We start from the raw sequence: 17,036 nt of genomic DNA on the forward strand, positions 1-17,036 counted from the left end.
TTGGAGGTTTTATGTCATATTTCTGTTTCTTTCATGGTTTCCCTAGCTTTTATTTCCCAATTTTTCTATTGTGGTAAAATTTACTATCTTAACCATTTTAAAGTGATATACAATACATTCATAATGTTATACAAACGTCACCACCACCCATCTCCAGAACTCTTTTCATCTTGTAAAACTGAAACTCCATACCCATTAAATGATAACTTCTCCTTTCCTCTTCCCCCAAGCCCCTGTCAACCACCATCCTACTTTGATTTTTGACTAATGTTAAGTACCTCATGTAAGTGGAAACATGCAGTATTTATCTTTTTGTGGTTGGCTTATCTCACTTAATATAATGTCCTCAAGATTCATCCATGTTGTAGCATGTGTCAGAATTTCCTTCCTTTTAAGGCTAATTGATATTTATTTGTATGGATATACCACATTTTGCTTATCCATTCATTTGTCTATGGATGCTTAGGTTGCTTCTATGTTTTGGCTATTGTGAATAATGTTGCTATCAACATGGGTGTACAAACATCTCAAGACCCTGCTTTCAATTTTTTTGGGTATGTATATACTCAGGATTGGAATTACTGGGTCATTGTATTTTTTAGTTTTGTGGGGGCTGGGCATGGTGGCTCATGCCTGTAATCCCAGTGCTTTGGGAGGTCAAGGTGGGAGGATCACTTGAGGCTAGGAGTTTGAGGCCAGCCTGGGCAATGTAGCGAAGGCCCTGTGTCTAAAGGAAAAAATAAGAAAAATTAGCCGGGCATGGAGGCACACATCTGTAGTCCCAGCTACACAGGAGGCTGAGGTGGCAGGATCAGTTGAGACCAGGAGTTTGAGGGTACAGGGAGCTATGATTATGTCACTGCACTACAGTCTGAGCAACAGAGCCAGACCCCATCTCTTAAAAAAACAAAACAAAACAAAAAACTGTCCTTTTCCCATTGAATGGTCTTGACACGCTTATCAGAATCATTTGACCATATATGGGAATGTTTTTTCTGGGCTCTCTGTTTTATTCATTCGTCTATATGCCTGTCTTTATGCCGGTATCACACTGTTTTGATTACTGTGTAGCTTTGTAGTAAATTTCGAAATCAGAAAGAGTGAGTCCTCCAGCTTTGTTCCAGCTTTGTTCTTCTTTTTCAAGATTGTTTTGGTTATTCAGGGTCCTTTGAGATTCCATATGAATTTTAGGGATGAGTTTTTCTAGTTCTGCAAAAAATTTCACTGGGATTTTGGTAAGCATTGCAGTGATTTCCTAGGTTCCCCCTACCCCTAGGAGAAAGCTCAAACACAGTCCCCTACTATCACAAATTATGCAGTCGAGTTTCCCACATTTGGGGAAATCGCAGGAGTCAGCACATCGGGAGAGCAATGGATAAGCCTCGCCCTGGGAAAACCACATTCGTGATCATGGTATCTCCCCTGCCAGGTAAGTATAATTCTGCCATTTTTTAAACATACATAATCTACTTTATACTTTCCTAACTCAGTCTAAGGTTAATTAAATCTCTGAAAGGATATGTGAAAAACTGATGACATTGGTTGATTCTGGAGAAAAGAAATGGGTGGCAGGGAGATACGTGTGCAATAGTCTTTTTATAGTAAACCCTTTATACTTTTTGACCTTGAACCATGTGAATGTATTACTAATTACAAAAGGAAATACATATTATTAAAATAAATAATAATGTTAATATCTCAATTCTTTTCCCAAATAAGAACCTTAAAAAGTGTTAACTTCCCTTCAAAGGTTTTCTTCTCCACTTACATGTTACTATTGTCTAGCATGTTATTTATATACTATGTACAAGTGTTTTCAGAATTAGTGGTTATCATTTTCCATAGTTAACACTGATCCAGATTTATCAATACATTCTACAAATGTGTTTGCTCACTATTGCAGCTTGCAACCATGCATCCCTCTGGGTTTGTTTTTCTTCTACTGAAATATATCCTTTATGTATTTTAAATTAAATTTTAATTTTAAATATTAAGGTTCAATGAATGGTAAAATATCATACTTTAAAAAAAATCTTACATCTATGAGTAATAGATTATTTTAGCCTTTGTTTATCTTAAAATGCTTTTATTTTGTTCTCCTCCATGGTAGTTTGCTAAGTATAGAGTTCTGGATTGAAAATTATTCTCTACTCCCACCCCAATACCCCTGCATTTTCAAGATATTATTCCATTGTCTACCAGCATTTATTGTTGTTGATGAGTCTAATTGACCTTCCTCTGTTTGTAATTTGCCATTTATTTCTGGGATTTTTCCTCTTTTTTCCTCATATGTAATAAGGTTATTGTTTTGCAAAGTTTTTATTGACTTGACTTGTAACATTTAGACAGAAAAGTGCACAAATCATAAATGTAGGTCTATGAATTTTCCATATTGTTGCTTTAGAGTACTCCATTGTATAACTATATGATGAGTCATTTCTCCATTCTACTGCTGAAAGATTTTTGGTTTTTTTTTTCCAGTTTTTGCCTTGTTACAAATAGTACAGCTATGAACATTTTTACAAAGATCATTTTTTTTTTTTTTTGAGACAGAGTCTTGTTCTTTTTTGCCCTGGCTGGAGTGCTGTGGCGTCAGCCTAGTTCATGGCAACCTCAAACTCCTGGGCTCAAGTGATCCTCCTGCTTCAACCTCCCCAATAGCTGGGACTACAGGCATGTGCCACCATGCCCGGCTAATTTTTTCTATATATTTTTAGTTGTTCAGCTGACTTCTTCCTATTTTTTAGTAGAGACGGGATCTCACTCTTGCTCAGGCTGGTCTTGAATCGCTCAGGCTGGTCTCGAACTCCTGAGCTCAAGCAATCTGCCCGCCTCGGGCTTCCAGAGTGCTAGGATTACAAACATGAGCCACCACACCCGGCCTACACAGATCATTTGTTAAGATGTTTGTAGTTTGTTTGCAGGGCATATACCTGTAAGTGTAATTGTTGGGTCATAAGGTATGTGTATATTCAGCTTTAGTAGATATTGCCAAAGAGTTTTCCCTAATCGATTTTCACTTCACCAGCAGTTATACGAGTTTTGGTATCCTTGCCAACACTTGGCACTGTCAGCTAAAAGGTAGCCATTTTCGTAGGTGAGGAGTGGTATCTCATTGAGGTTTCATTTGCATTGTCCTAATTAAGTTAAGCACATTTTCATATGTTATCTTGATATTTTTATGAAGTAAATGTTCAAGACTTTTTTTTAAATTTTTTTTTCAAAAATTTGAGACAGAGTCTCACTCTCTTGCCTGGGCTAGAGTGCCGTGGTGTCAGCCTAGCTCATAGCAACCTCAAACTCCTGGGCTCAAGCAATCCTTCTGCCTCAGCCTCCTAAATAGCTGGGACTACAGGCATGCACCACCATGCCCAGCTATTTTTTTCTATATATTTTTAGTTGTCCAGCTAATTTCTTTCTATTTTTTAGTGGAGACAGGGTCTTGCTCTTGCTCAGGCTGGTCTCAAACTCCTGAGCTCAAACGATCCACCCGCCTCGGCCTCCCAGAGTGCTAGGATTACAGGCATGAGCCACCGCGTCTGGCCTGAATGGTGCGTCTTTAGATTAGTTTACATTTTCTATTTCATGATCACTCTGTTTGCAAATAATGAAAATTTTATTTCTTATATTTCAATATTTATACCATTTTAGTTTTCCTGCCTTGTTGCAGGAAGGTCTGCAATATAGTGTTGAGTAGAAGTGACAGGAGATACCCTTATCTCATTTCCAATCTCAGGGAGAGAGCTTTCAATAATTCATTATTAAGAATGATGTTTGGCCGGGCGCGGTGGCTCACGCCTGTAATCCTAGCACTCTGGGAGGCCGAGGCGGGTGGATCGCTCAAGGTCAGGAGTTCGAGACCAGCCTGAGTGAGACCCCGTCTCTACTAAAAATAGAAAGACATTATATGGACAACTAAAAATCTATATAGAAAAAATTAGCCGGGCATGGTGGCGCATGCCTGTAGTCCCAGCTACTCGGGAGGCTGAGGCAGTAGGATCGCTTAAGCCGAGGAGTCTGAGGTTGCTGTGAGCTAAGCTGACGCCACGGCACTCACTCTAGCCTGGGCAACAAAGTGAGACTCTGTCTCAACAAAAAAAAAAAAAAAAAAAAAAAAAAGAATGATGTTTGCGTGCTCGCTTCGGCAGCACATATACTAAAATTGGAACGATACAGAGAAGATTAGCATGGCCCCTGTGCAAGGATGACATGCAAATTCGTGAAGTGTATTAAAAAATTCATAAAAAAATAAAAATAAAAAAAAGAATGATGTTTGCTGTGGAGGTGTTGTAGATATTCCTTATCAGATTAAGGATGCTCTTATCTATTCCTAATTTGCTGAGAGTTTTTATCATGAATGAGGGCCGGGCACGGTGGCTCACACCTGTAATCCTAGCACTCTGGGAGGCCAAGGCGGGTGGATCGCTCGAGGTCAGGAGTTCGAGACCAGCCTGAGCAAGAGTGAGACCCCGTCTCTACTAAAAATAGAAAGAAATTATATGGACAACTAAAATATATATATACAAAAAATTAGCCGGGCATGGTGGCGCATGCCTGTAGTCCCAGCTACTCGGGAGGCTGAGGCAGTAGGATCCCTTAAGCCCAGGAGTTTGAGGTTGCTGTGAGCTAGACTGACGCCACGGCACTCACTCTAGCCCGGGCAACAGAGTGAGACTCTGTCTCAAAAAAAAAAAAAAAATGAATGAGTAGTGGACTTTACAAAATGCATTTTCTATATCTGTTAAGATGAATATGATTTTCTTCCTGTTTTTTTCTGTTAATATGGTTACAAGTTGGGTGTTAAAACCACCGTTGTATTCCTGAAATAAACCTCCCTTGATCACGATCTACTCTCCATTTATACATTATTGGAATTGATTTGATATATTTTGTTTGGAATTTTTACCTGTATGCTTATGAGATATATTGTCTTGTAAAAATTTTCTTTCTTGTAATGAGCTTGTCAGAATTTGATATCAGTGTTGGGCTGGGTATATTAGTTTGCTAGGTCTGCTATAACTAAGTACCACAAATGGAATAGCTTAAACAACAGAAACTTATTCTTCACAGTTCTGGAGGGTAGAAGTCTGAAATCAAGGTGTCACCAAGGCTGTGCTCCCTCAGAAGGCGCTAGGGAAGGATCTCTCCCAGTCCTCTCTCCTAGATTCTGGTAGTTTCTTGGTTTGTGGCGACGTAACTCCAGTCTCCACATGGCATTTTCCCTGTGTTTGTGTCTGTGGTCAGATTTTCCCATTTTATAACGACATCAGTCATGTTGGATTAGTAGCCCACCCTACTCCAATGTGACCTCATCTGAACTAATTATATCTGCAACAAACTTATTTCCAAATAAGGTCACATTCTGAGATACTGAGAGTTAAGACTTCAACATATGAATTTTGCGGGGACATAAATCACCCCATAAAGTTGGGCTCATAAGACGAGTTGGAGAGTTTTATGAGGCATAACCTTCTCTTTGTGTCCGTTTTGGTAGAGTATGGGTTGATGTCTTACCCGTTTTGGAAAATTTTCAAGCATTATGTCATCAGACACTATTACTTCTTCCTCATTTTTTCTCTCTTGTCCTTCTGGGACTCTAATTATGAGTATTTGCGACTTTACTTACCACGTATCTTATACTTTACTTATTTTTTTTTTTTTTTTGAGACAGGGTCTTGCCCTGTTGCCTGAGCTAGAGTGCCATGGCGTCATCATAGCTCACTGCAACCTCAAACTCCTGGGCTCAAGTGATCCTCCTGCCTCAGCCTCCCAAGTAGCTGGGACTACAGGTGTGTGCCACCATGTATGGCTAATTTTTCTATTTTTTTGTAGAGATGGCGTCTTGCTCTTGCTCAGGCTGGTCTAGACTCCTGGCCTCAAGCAATCCTCATGCCTCAGCCTCCCAGAGTGCTGAGATTATAGGTGTGAGCCACCACACCCGGCCACGTATCTTACACTTTTCTTTATCCATTCTCTTTTTTCTCTTTGTTAGTTAGGATATTTTCTATTGCCCTATCTTCCAGTTCACTAATACTCTCTTCTGACTTGTCTAATCTGCTCTTAAACCTGTCTCTTGGATTTTTGTTTTCAGTTAATTGTATTTTTCCATTAAAGAAGTTCAATTTGATTCTTTTTATAGGATCTGATTCTCTAGGAAAATCCTCCATATTTTCCTTCATATTTTTTCATTTCTGTCTGTAGTTTCCTTAACCTATTGATCATATTTATTTTAAAGTCCTTTTTTGGCCGGGCGCGGTGGCTCACGCCTGTAATCCTAGCACTCTGGGAGGCCGAGGTGGGCGGATTGTTTGAGCTCAGGAGTTCGAGACCAGCCTGAGCAAGAGCGAGACCCCATCTCTACTAAAAATAGAAAGAAATTATATGGACAGCTAAAAATATGTATAGAAAAAATTAGCCGGGCATGGTGGTGAATGCCTGTAGTCCCAGCTACTTGGGAGGCTGAGACAGGAGGATCCCTTGAGCTCAGGAGTTTGAGGTTGCTGTGAGGTAGGCTGATGCCACGGCACTCACTTAGCCCGGGCAACAGAGTGAGACTCTGTCTCAAAAAAAAAAAATAAAAAAAAAAAATAAACAATAAAGTCCTTTTTTCTTATCCCTAGTCTTTGAGTCACCTCTAGGTCTGTTTCTGTCATCTTGTTTTTCCTCTCAATTTTCAGTCATAGAGTCCTGTCTTTTAAAATGCCTAGTAGATTTTAATTGAATGACAGGTATTATGTATAAAAAATTGCAGAAATTCTGGATGATGTTATCTTCTTCCAGAAAGAATTCACCTTTTCCTCTGCCAGGCAGATAGAGTTGGCTGATTTCCTTTGACCATTAGGTCAAGGAGCTGAGCTGAGCGGAATCTGGGTTGGGGTTTTGGTAAAGCTGTCTGGTTCACACCTGCCCCCAGGTGGAGCATCAGGTTTCTAGCAGGGAGCCTGGGGTTCATGAATGAGAATTCTTGTCTTCTCAGTGCAACTGCTGTAAATCACACAGCTACAGTGCTTCCCTCACAATTAAGGTGTCTCCTCTCTTTACATTTAGTTCTTGCATTCCTGCTCAGCTATGTATGTTTAAATGTTTTAAAATATTTTGTCTAGCAATTTTATGTGTTAAGATTGGGATTTGGGATCCCAGGTCAGTTCAGTCCAGCATCTTGACTGGAAGTTCCCTGAAGGAGTTTAAGCAGGAGAGTGACATTATCTAGTTCTTCAGAAAAATCCCTTTGTCTGTGGTGCTGAGGATAGATCAGGGGCTGTTGTAGAGATGACCATGGTCTTGACTTGAGAGAATGACATAGATTTGAGAGGTGTTCAGAGGATAGAGCCTGTGATGCCCAGGGATCAGGTTAGCAGTTGGGGTAAGAGGAGGACTTTGAGCCTGGTACTAGAGTCCTCCCAGAACCAAGAAGCTATGGATAACAACCAGAGTGGGATGAAGGAGAGGAGGAGGAGGGAGTTGCACTGGAGCCTCAGGGTGGGAAGTTGCAGTGAGAGGGAGGAGACATGGATGGTTTGGGGTGAAGCGAATCCAGAGGGCAAGGGCCCACAGGGAGAAGAGGCACTAGTGAAGAGAAGTGACTTAAGAAGTCAGAGGGTGAATACTTGCATTTTGGGCATTCTGAAAGGTCACCAATGGTCCTAAAAGCCTGAGACAAACTAGACATTCAAGAGACATTTGCAGAGTATTTTGGTGCCAGAATGGGCTCAGCGTTCCTGCTGTCTGGGAGGAAGCATCTGGGCCCTAGTGGGGAAGGGGCCACTTTGGGGGCTGCAGGGCTGGGACCGGGCCCCCAGCTGACCCTCTTCTCCTGACCTTTCACTACCCCCAATTCCGGGTTCTCCCTGCTTGCACCGTCACCATAGCGCTCACTGATCTTAAAACCACTTCCAGGTTTATCACTGCCAATAAAACATGGTTCAGATTTTTGACCTTTCCACCTGTGGTTGTCCACACTTGGCCTTAACTCACTTCCCCAGACACCCGTGACTCTTCCCTGCATCCTCTCCTCCTTCCACCTGGTACCTGCAGATGTGTCTCCATGCATTCCATGGGCTTTTAGTTTTGTTGCGCGCACTCCTGGAACGCCTTTCCACCAATGTTGATGTTGAGCCAAACTCCAGAAGTGTGCAGAGTTCTCTGTTCCTGGTCCTGGGCAGTTGGTATTCATGCAGATCGTGCCATGTAAAGGGCATTCCTTCACTCCATGTTTGACACCTGTGGTGTGCCAGGGCCCGGACTAAGTGCTGGGTTGGGCATTAAAACTCACAGATCATACCCTGTTCTGAAGGAGCTTCCAATCCAGAGATGCTGAATGATAGCGCTGGTTAGTCAGGGGCAGTGGCATAGGGCACCTGTGCTGGTATTACATGAGCTGAGGTCCAGAGCTGGTACCATTGACAGTGTTGCTTTGCAGGGCAGGGGATGTGGTAGAAACTTGGAGATTTTGTTCCATAGATACTTGTATTGTTTAATTTTTAAAACAAGAGTGGATTTAATTATTACTTATGTAAATAATTTTTTTTAAGTTTTTTTTTTAGAGACAGGGTCTTGCTCTGTCGCCCAAGCTGGAGTGCAGTGGTATCATCATAGCTCACTGCAGCTTCCAACTCCTGGACTCAGGGGATCCTTCCACCTCAGATTCCTAAAGTGCTGGGATTACAGGTGTAAGCCACTGCACCCTGCCAGTAATGCTTTCTGATTGAAAAATAAATTTGCTTTTTTTGGCCTTGGTATAGTTACCTGTGTTCGTGTTCTCCCATGAAGCTCACTGGGACACACCCGTGGCTGAACAAGTTGAATTACTGCTCATTGTAGTGAGGCAGGATGCACACCATGGGGAGTCATGGTGAGAGGGTGCTAAGAAAGGACTTTTTATAGGATTTGGCTTGTTTTGAGTAATTTGGGGAGGGTTTAAGGAAGTAGGCTTTGCTTTGTGTTAGCCTCAGTATATCCTATTTGGTTTAGCCTCCAGTGCAGTTTCTGACTGGAGCAAGACTGAAGCTGTCAGTTGTAAGGAGGCAGCAGCCACTCAGATTGGTCAGGATAGAACACTGCTTGGTCTTTTCTATGGCTTGGACAATGCTCATGTTTTGTCTGTGTCCAGACATGATTACAGAGGGGTCACAGAGTGGCCTTGTCTAATGTTGATTTTCTGTGAAATTATTTATATTTTTACCAGGAGGGCACTGAGGCCTCTATCTCTGAGTGCCAGGCCAGCTCCTAGCAGCACCGAGTCCTCTATCTGTGAGTCCCAGGCCAGCTCCTAGCAATGCTGAGGCCTAGCAGATAGGACCAGGCCAGCTCCCACATGGCAGGGACTGCTTTTCTTTCTCCCCTGAAAAATTAGCATGGTGACTTCAAAATTGCTGTGTTTCCATTCCTCTTGGTAAATCAACATGCGCATCATCAACCTGTGCCTCTGCTTGGCCAGATCGCCAGGCACTGGGGCTCATTTCCCTCCCTGGGTGGGGTGTAGCAGACAGCAGGCCTCTCAGCTGGCAGACATCCCCTGCTCCCCCTGGCTGCATACAGCCCAGTGCTTCTGGAGGCCTCTGTACTATTTGCTCCTACCTCCTCCTAGCACACCTCAACGGCTTCCCTACTGCTCACTTTACCTGTGCTCACCCCACAGCCTCCCCTGTATGTTCTACCACTGGACTCACCTTCCTAAACACAATCCCCTGCCTGACTGCCCTTCACCGACAGGATAGGCTTGAGCCCTCCCTGGCCTTCTCTCTTGCACTAGGGGCTTTTGCTGTAGATCCCCCTGGCCCTGGTCCTGGTCCACACCTTCAGACCCTAGCCATCCCCAGGGAGCCTCCCCCAAGCCTCTCCCTCTTAGCCAAGGCATGTGTCCTTGAACTCCTCAAGAAAACACTGTCCTTGCACATTTTGCTTGGCAGTTATTCCTGAGCTCCTTCTTTCACTTCTACAGATGTTCTAACCATGTAAAAATTCTGTGTTTTCTTCTTTAGTGTAAAATCCTGATGCATCTGGGAGTTAGCACTAGACAGGTCGCTTCTCCTAATTAGAATGCTTACAGCACTTGCAGTCACCCTGGAGAAGGAACTGTACCTGCTCAAGGAAACTGGCAGAAAATGGGGGGAAGGTGGAACCATGTTGCCTGCCCCATGCCCAGCATGTGACTAAGCTTAGCCCTGTGTCCCAGGCTAAGGAGTGTGGACTTTATTCTGAGGGCACCCATTAGAGGGTTGTAAGCAGGTGAGCAGTGTGATCACCATTTCTGCCTGGTGGAGGGCTGATGAGCCTACAGGGTCAGTATGAGGTGGCTTGAGGCAGGTGGTAGGGAGAGGGGAGGGAGGCTGGCCTTGCTCTGTCCTGGGAAGATAATGCAGAAGCAGGCAGGTTTCAGGGAGCAGGAGCTTGGCTTTGGGCAGGCCCCAGCTGCCTGTGAACATGGCTTGTGGTGTATGGGTCCCTTCACAAGCACTGAGGTGCCGATGCCAGTTAAACAAGTGGATTGACAGGCTGGTGGGGAGGAGGTGGAGGAGCAAGAGAGGTTCTCATGCCAAGCTGGAGAGTCCTGGGGAGAAAGGCTACAGTGGCCAAGTCTAAGGCCGTCCCTGGCCCTGAAGGCACTAGAGTTAGGAGCTCAGGAGGGCTCAGACAGAACCCCAGGAAGCAGAGGAACCTAGCTTTGGAGCAGCAAGAGCCACAGCAGCGGAAATGCAAAACAGGCTGTGCTGTGGGCTTAGGAGAGGACAGGACCTGACTAGCTGAGCCCTCAGAGCCTTTGTCCAGCTTACTGACTGGGGCTCTGGTCTGCAGGTTTCTGGTGACAAGGACGGAGAGGTGCGGAGGCTCTTTGTCTGAAGCAGACCTAGGCAGCATTTCAGGGTGCCCACACAGATGGACTCCACGGTGACTGGAAAGCCCTAAGGAGAGCCTGGCAGAGCCCCGGGGGCAGGACAGGCTGCCCTGGGGTGGGTCAATGACCTGTGCCACTGGCCCTTGCCTGGGGCAACAGACAGTAAGGGGCTTATGGGGCCCACTGCCACACTGTGCCACTTCCAGAATGATCAAATGTCAGACATAACCAGGTCACTTACCATCGTGTGACCCAGGCACAGGTGTAACTAACTCTGATGGAGCCTCAGATCTCTCCATCCGCTGGGAATCCCACGACATACCTCATAACACAGCGGAGAAGATGGCAAGGAAGGATGTACAGTGTGGACAGAGGATCAGCTACTGTCATTAACCTTTCATATTAATGCCTGGTCCTGTGCCCCCATCAGCCAGGGGTGCCCAGAGCCCCCTCCCTACCTCAGTGAGGCAGTGAGAAGAGTGACTGGGAGAAGGCAGAGAGCAGATCTCATTTATTGGCATTTTAATGACAGCAGAGTGAGAGGAAGGCTTCCGCCTCCCCTGAAACATGCCGTCCTCTCTGCCCTCAGGGCTCAGCACAGGGATGAGACCCCCACACTAATGTCCCCCAGAGAGAAGCACTCCAGGGTGCAGTGGGGAGGGGAAGGGGTACTCTATGCCAGGCTGGGGAGCTGGGACAGGAGGGAAGACGTGCACCCTCAGCTCTTGGCTCAATCCCTCTCCCCTGGGACCTGGTGTTGCCCCCAGACCCTGGGGTGGGCTGGCAGACAGGGCTCATGCAACAATGAGTGAATAGGAGGTGGCCTGGAAACGTGGCCTTGTTGCCCCTTGGCGGGGGCGGGAGGACTAAAAGGGCCATGCTGTGGCCACAGCGGGTCCAAAGAGAAGTATCTGCAGTGTACATAAAGGAGGGTTGGAGAGGGGCTTTCTCTGTCCCAAGCTGTGCCCAGGACAAAAGAGAGGGGAAATACAGATGGCACTGCCATGCCAGGGGCAGGGTCCAGGCCAGCCATGCCACCTGATGGAGCACAGCGAGCTGGGGGCTTGGACTACTCCTTGGCGCGGCCGATGATGGTGAGGATGTACAGGAAGATGTTGATGATGTCTGTGTATAGGTTCAGTGCGGCAAACACGTACTCCTCTGGGCTCAGGGACAGCTGCTTGTTCCCCAGTAGCAGCTGGGTGTCCACTGCCAGGAACTAGGGGTGACAGAACAGTGGTGTCGAGGGACAGGCTTGCCTACCCGGTGTCCCAGCCCCTCCCCACCAGGGGCTCCCCCCACCCTCACTCACACAGGTGAAGAGCAGAGCACCCAGCGAGGCATACACAATCTCCAGGATGCGGTTCCGGAGGAAGATGCAGAGGATGGCGAAGATGAAGAGCACCACCATGCTCACCAGGAGCACGCCCATGCACGAGGTGAAGTCGTAGCGAGTCTGAGAGGGTGGGAGAGGAACAGGGGCCATGGGTGCTCCGCCCCCTGGGAAGGCCTTTGGGCCCCAGGGCCATAGCCCTGCCATAGGGGGCCCCTCACCTGCATGGAGAAGATGACCACCGTGAAGCAGACGGCCGTGGTGATGCCCACGGCCATGATGACCGCCTCAGTGTTGTAGAAGCTGGCGATCATGCCCACCATGTAGGACAGGCTGACGGTCAGGATCGACTGTGGGGAGATAGGAAGGGGATGGGGGTGCACCAGCCTTGGGTGTGCAAGCTGCTCCCTGCCTCCCCCACGTCCCCTACTCTCTCCTGCTTCGTGGGGAGAAGGGGAACCAGGGTGACCAGGCCCCCCAGAGTGGGCATGTGGGACTGATACACTGGGCCCAGGGGGCCAGGGGCCCAGGTTTGGGGGTTACCAGTGCAACGAGGTTCCAGGGGTGCTTCCGCCGGAAGTCCCCACAACAGCTGAGGACAATGAGGGAGATAAAGAAGATGGCGTAGGAGACATAGTAGGTCCAGACGTTCTCCCGGACAAAACCCTTCACCTCCCGGACAAAAGTGAACACAGACACCGTGGACAGGGTCACCGACAGCTGCAGGGTCAGCACCAGGAACACCTGGAGAGGAAGTGACTCAGAGCCTGCCAGGCGTTGGCCTCCCACCCCACAGACACCCTGGCCTCACCTTCCGGATGAAGGCCTGTCGGATGCTCTTGTCATCCCAGTTGGTGGCAGGAAAATCCTGGTTGTCATAGTAGGATGGGGGCCCCTCCTCCTGGTAGTTCCCATGCTGTGGTGCTGGGGGCGGATGGGCTGTGTTAGTGCACTTCTGGGTACCGTACCCATGCCCGTGACCCTGCCCTGCCCTGCCCCTGCCCTTGCCCTGCCCCTGCCTCTGCCCCGCCCCTGCCCCACTCACAGTCAGGGTCCTGTGCCTGGAAGGCCTGTGGTTGTCCATAGGGGTTAGGGGGGAAGGGGCTCTGAGGGTATGGCCCCTGTGGGTAGCCCTCTTGGGGGTAGGGCCCCTGAGGGTAGCCCCCTTGGGGGTAGGGGCCCTGAGGGTAGCCCCCTTGGGAGTAGGGGCCTTGAGGGTAGCCGCCTTGGGGGTAGGAGCTGGGGCCATGGGGATACCCTGGCTGACCATAGGGGGAGGGCTGGAAAGGGGGCTGTGGGTAGGGGGCCCCCGGATAAGGAGGCTGAGCATAGGGGGGCATGGGTGGCTGGGGCCCGCCAGGATATCCAGGGTTAGGGGGAGGATAGTTGTCCCCAGACACCAAGAAACTCTTTTCATGGGACATGGCCTCCGGTTCCGTGGTCTGCCCCTAGAGGAGACAGAGAGAACAGTTAGCCCTGCGTGACACTGTGGGAACCAGCCTGTGGCGGTCTCACCTGCTGCCAGGAACCCAGAGGGAAGGAAGGGGAAGCCATGACCTTTGCCCCCGGCTGTAGGGAGCCCTGGAGGGGCCAGGAGAAGCGGGTGGGGACCTAGACCAGCATGAGCCTTCAGAAGGGGCGGCTCTAGGCCAACCCTAAAGGTGGGGAGGAGACGGACGAGGGGATGGATGACTGTCAGCCTCGGGACCTGGGGCTTTAGTTGTTTCTTACAAGCAACTGGAAGGCCCTTCTCACCGCTGTCGGAGTCTCCCGAGCTAGAGCTCAGCCCGGTCAGGGCCGGGGGCGCGGCCGGGGATATGTGAGGGTGTGTCCGGACCCTCCCCTTCACAACCTGCCCCTTAAGCAGCTTTAAGGGGCCAGAGCCCGCGGCTATTTCTATCCCAGGAAATCCCCAGGCCATCTGTGACCCACGAGAGCCCTGGCACCCCCATCCCAAGAGCAGGGCCCAACCGTCCCCCGTTCCCGGGTTTGGGGGGATCAGGCCAGGATCGGCTACCGGGTGCTTGCCAGTAGGGTACGCTGGGAACAGCGGCGTGCGGGGGTGTGTGGGGGATGGAACCGACCAGAGGGCGTGCGGGGGAACGAAGCAGGTGTGCGGGCGAGGCGGTGGGGGCGGCGGCCGCGGAACCCGCACCCAGGGAGGGTGGGCCCTCCAGCCAGGTCGGGGGCTCTCGGGGCCCGCGAGTCCTGACGTAGCCGCAGCGCGCCCCCCCACCCTGGCTCCAGGCCGCCGCGGCTCCCTGCCCCCACTGCTGCTGCCACCCTGGCCCCGAGCGGGCCGCGCGCCCTGGCCAGACAGACCGGCCGACCGAAGGCGGCCCCGCTCAGCTGCGAAGGGTCGGCGCGGGGGCGGGGGCGGCCGGCAGTGGGGCTGTGGAGGGTCACGCGCTCTCCTGGGCTCTGGCCGGGGACTCACCACTCGCGAGGCGCCGCAGGCCGGTGCGCACGGTGTCCACTGCGCGGCCGGGCGGTGATGGCCGGTGCGCCTGCACCTGCTCGGAGGCCGGCTAGGCTGGGCCTGCGCCTGCGGCTCGGGAGACGCAGAGGGCCCTTGTGACGGGGCGGGGCTGGGGCCAGGCGGGGCGGGGCCGGGGCGGGCTCTGCCGGGACTGCGGGAATTCTTCCGCGCGGAGCAGAGTCGGTACGCCCCGCCCGCGTCTGACCTGCCGGCTCTTCTCCTGGTCCCAGACCCAGGGCCAGCGCCGCGCGGGTGGCAGTGTCTGCCGAAGGCGGGGTGGAGGGTCGGGCGATGGGACGAGAAGACCCCTGGAGGCAGAGGCCTGGTTTGACCAATTTGGCGGTTCGTTCAGGGAGTTAAGAAATTTATTCCTAAATCCAGGATTTGCTGAAGCTGCCAAGGATTCTCAGTCCCTTCTTGGCCTTAAAGCACAACGTTCACTTTCCCTTTGCATTCAAGTCTATCGCAAATCAAGAGGCCTAATCGTTTAATTGCCCCATTCTCTTTACCAGCCCAGCCTCTGCCAGGCTCCATCCTAGAGACCGTTTACCCTTGCTTGCCTTCAGCACATCCTCGTAAGCTGTGAGGGGCTGAGGCTTAGAGATACAGTAGCACTGGACGCCAGGCGAACTGCCCCCCTGGCCTTGGAAGTCCTCCTGAGGGAGTGCTGTCACAGGCAGAGCATCCCCTGCAGCAGGGCCTCTCCTCTTGGGGCCTTGGGGCCTTACTCTGCTCTCTTGGCCCTTGGATGGCTGGCGTCCCCCAGACTGGGTAGTGGTTGGGGAAAGACTCTGCCCTGTGCCCCACAGTGTGAGTTCAGTATTTACCAACTTGATCTCCTAAGGGGAAGCCCTGATCTGTAGCTTTTGCACAAGCCCGTGGTGTAAATACTCCCGCCACAACTGGTTTCAGGCTACCAGTTTAACAACCAGTTAATGGGAATTCCTGTAAATGTAACAATCTGGTTGTGGTATGAGCTGCTCCAGTGCACCCCTGCCTGTAGCAGAACCTCCTCAGCCGTGATAGGCACAATGAGTGATAGACAGTGGTAGAAGGTGATGAGTTCTATGACAAGGGAAGAAGTAGAGCAGGCAGGGATAGATTTAGGTTTTGTAGAACCAGAAGCTCAAAAAATTTGAGGGGCTTCAAGAAAAATGATAAATACAGAGTTGAGTACAAGGCTTTGGCAGGGGCTTATGCAAGTCAGAGATCCTTAAGGGTTTTTAGCTTTGTGTTAAATCTGCTCCTAAGAGCAGAATAAGGGAGGTCACAGGGGAGGATGCCCATGTATCTCTGTGGGGAAAGCCAGGCCAAGCAGAGGGATGGGCCACTGCAAGGGCACTGATGCAGGAGTGGCCTGTAGTTTTGGAGGATGAGCTGAGAGGCTGGAGCCTCCCTGAGCATCAGGGTATGCAGGCAGGCATGGAGCCAGAGAGAGGACTGGGACCTTGTCAGGCAGAGCTGGACAGGCCCTTAAAGGGATTTTGGCTTTTACTATTACTGACACTGGGAGCTGTAGTGGCCATTGGTACCACTTTACAAGGTCCACCCTGCCCTCTCTGTTGAGGGCCCACTGTGGGGGCAGGCAGAAGTGGCACAGGAAGATCAGCTAAGAGGGTAGCATAGCTGCCCAGTGAGAGATGCCGGAGGTATGGACTAGGGTGGGGGCAGCAGAGGTGCCAGGTGTGCAGGGATGGGGGTGCAGACTGGCTAGGGTCCTTGGCTCCCTGGAGGAAGGAACAGCAGGGATGGGAATAGGTTTCCGTGGGCTGAGGGGTGAATGGGAAGTGAGGGGTGCAGAGCTGGGTTCCACTCTGAGAGGCTGGAAGCAAACAGAGCTTGGGTGATGTTGTGGGGGTTGGTGGGAATGGGAGTGTGGATTGTAAAGGCACAGCCTGGGTGTGAGCCCTGGCACTGCTGTGGGCCCTGTCTGCTCCTCCATTTCCCCTTCTCTGGTAAGGATTAGTGGCAGCAAGGCATGCCAGTACAGTGCCCATCACATGTGGGATCACACATGGTGACGATAACATGGTGATGATAACATGAGATGGGAAGGTTAAGTGAGTGTGCAGGCTGGAGAGAGAGCCACAGGGATGGGCCCCAGTAGGGGACCAAGGAGCAGGAGGAAGGCTGTGCTGAGATGCAAAGTCTTGTAAGTCACAAAGTATTTTCATGACTGTGGGAAATCTGGTCACCTGGGAGGTGTGAGGGCCCCAGAAGCATGGTTTGGGAAGGTTGCTGGAGGCAGCTACAAGCCAGCCTCAGGCAGCAACAGGACTGGAGACCCAATGCTGCTCCTGTTGAGTGAGGGTGACACAGAGACTTAGAGACCCTGAGTTGAGGGCAGTGACTCAGGCCCCTTGGTGGATTTAGTGGGGAAGGTGATTGAC

The 17,036-nt window shown here is 49.8% G+C and overlaps 1 protein-coding gene and 2 non-coding genes across 4 annotated transcripts; 1 reads left to right on the plus strand and 2 right to left on the minus strand.

Annotated features, from left to right (window-relative positions):
• Positions 1-1,273: 1,273 nt before the first annotated feature.
• LOC138382006 (U1 spliceosomal RNA) lies at positions 1,274-1,437 on the minus strand. The gene has a single exon (XR_011233196.1). It is a non-coding gene; the product is annotated as a U1 spliceosomal RNA (small nuclear RNA).
• A 2,695-nt stretch (positions 1,438-4,132) lies between these two features.
• Positions 4,133-4,239, plus strand: LOC138382048 (U6 spliceosomal RNA). Its single transcript, XR_011233225.1, has one exon. It is a non-coding gene; the product is annotated as a U6 spliceosomal RNA (small nuclear RNA).
• A 7,085-nt stretch (positions 4,240-11,324) lies between these two features.
• Positions 11,325-14,743, minus strand: GRINA (glutamate ionotropic receptor NMDA type subunit associated protein 1). Of its 2 annotated transcripts, none has more exons than XM_069465876.1 (7): positions 14,605-14,743; positions 13,213-13,615; positions 12,979-13,091; positions 12,711-12,911; positions 12,389-12,517; positions 12,147-12,290; positions 11,325-12,053 (listed from the first exon to the last, which is right to left on the minus strand). In XM_069465876.1, the coding sequence occupies exons 2-7, from the start codon at positions 13,589-13,591 to the stop codon at positions 11,904-11,906; spliced, it is 1,116 nt and encodes a 371-aa protein (XP_069321977.1). In that variant the 5' UTR covers positions 13,592-13,615; positions 14,605-14,743; the 3' UTR covers positions 11,325-11,903. The 2 variants fall into 2 exon arrangements, with proteins under 2 accessions (XP_069321977.1, XP_069321978.1); XM_069465877.1 differs by having other exon boundaries at positions 14,498-14,743.
• Positions 14,744-17,036: the final 2,293 nt, after the last annotated feature.

This window comes from Eulemur rufifrons, chromosome 3 (genome assembly GCF_041146395.1).
Source record: "Eulemur rufifrons isolate Redbay chromosome 3, OSU_ERuf_1, whole genome shotgun sequence".
In the NCBI taxonomy this organism is placed as follows: domain Eukaryota; kingdom Metazoa; phylum Chordata; class Mammalia; order Primates; family Lemuridae; genus Eulemur; species Eulemur rufifrons.

Excerpts from the sequence above, each read along its gene's own strand:
- GRINA (XM_069465876.1), bottom strand. The coding sequence starts at position 13,591 with ATGTCCCATGAAAAGAGTTTCTTGGTGTCTGGGGACAACTATCCTCCC. Across the intron at positions 12,912-12,978 it reads GACAGGCCTTCATCCGGAAG|GTGTTCCTGGTGCTGACCCT; the intron begins GTGAGGCCAGGG and ends CTTCCTCTCCAG. Across the intron at positions 12,518-12,710 it reads CCTGGAACCTCGTTGCACTG|TCGATCCTGACCGTCAGCCT; the intron begins GTAACCCCCAAA and ends ATCTCCCCACAG.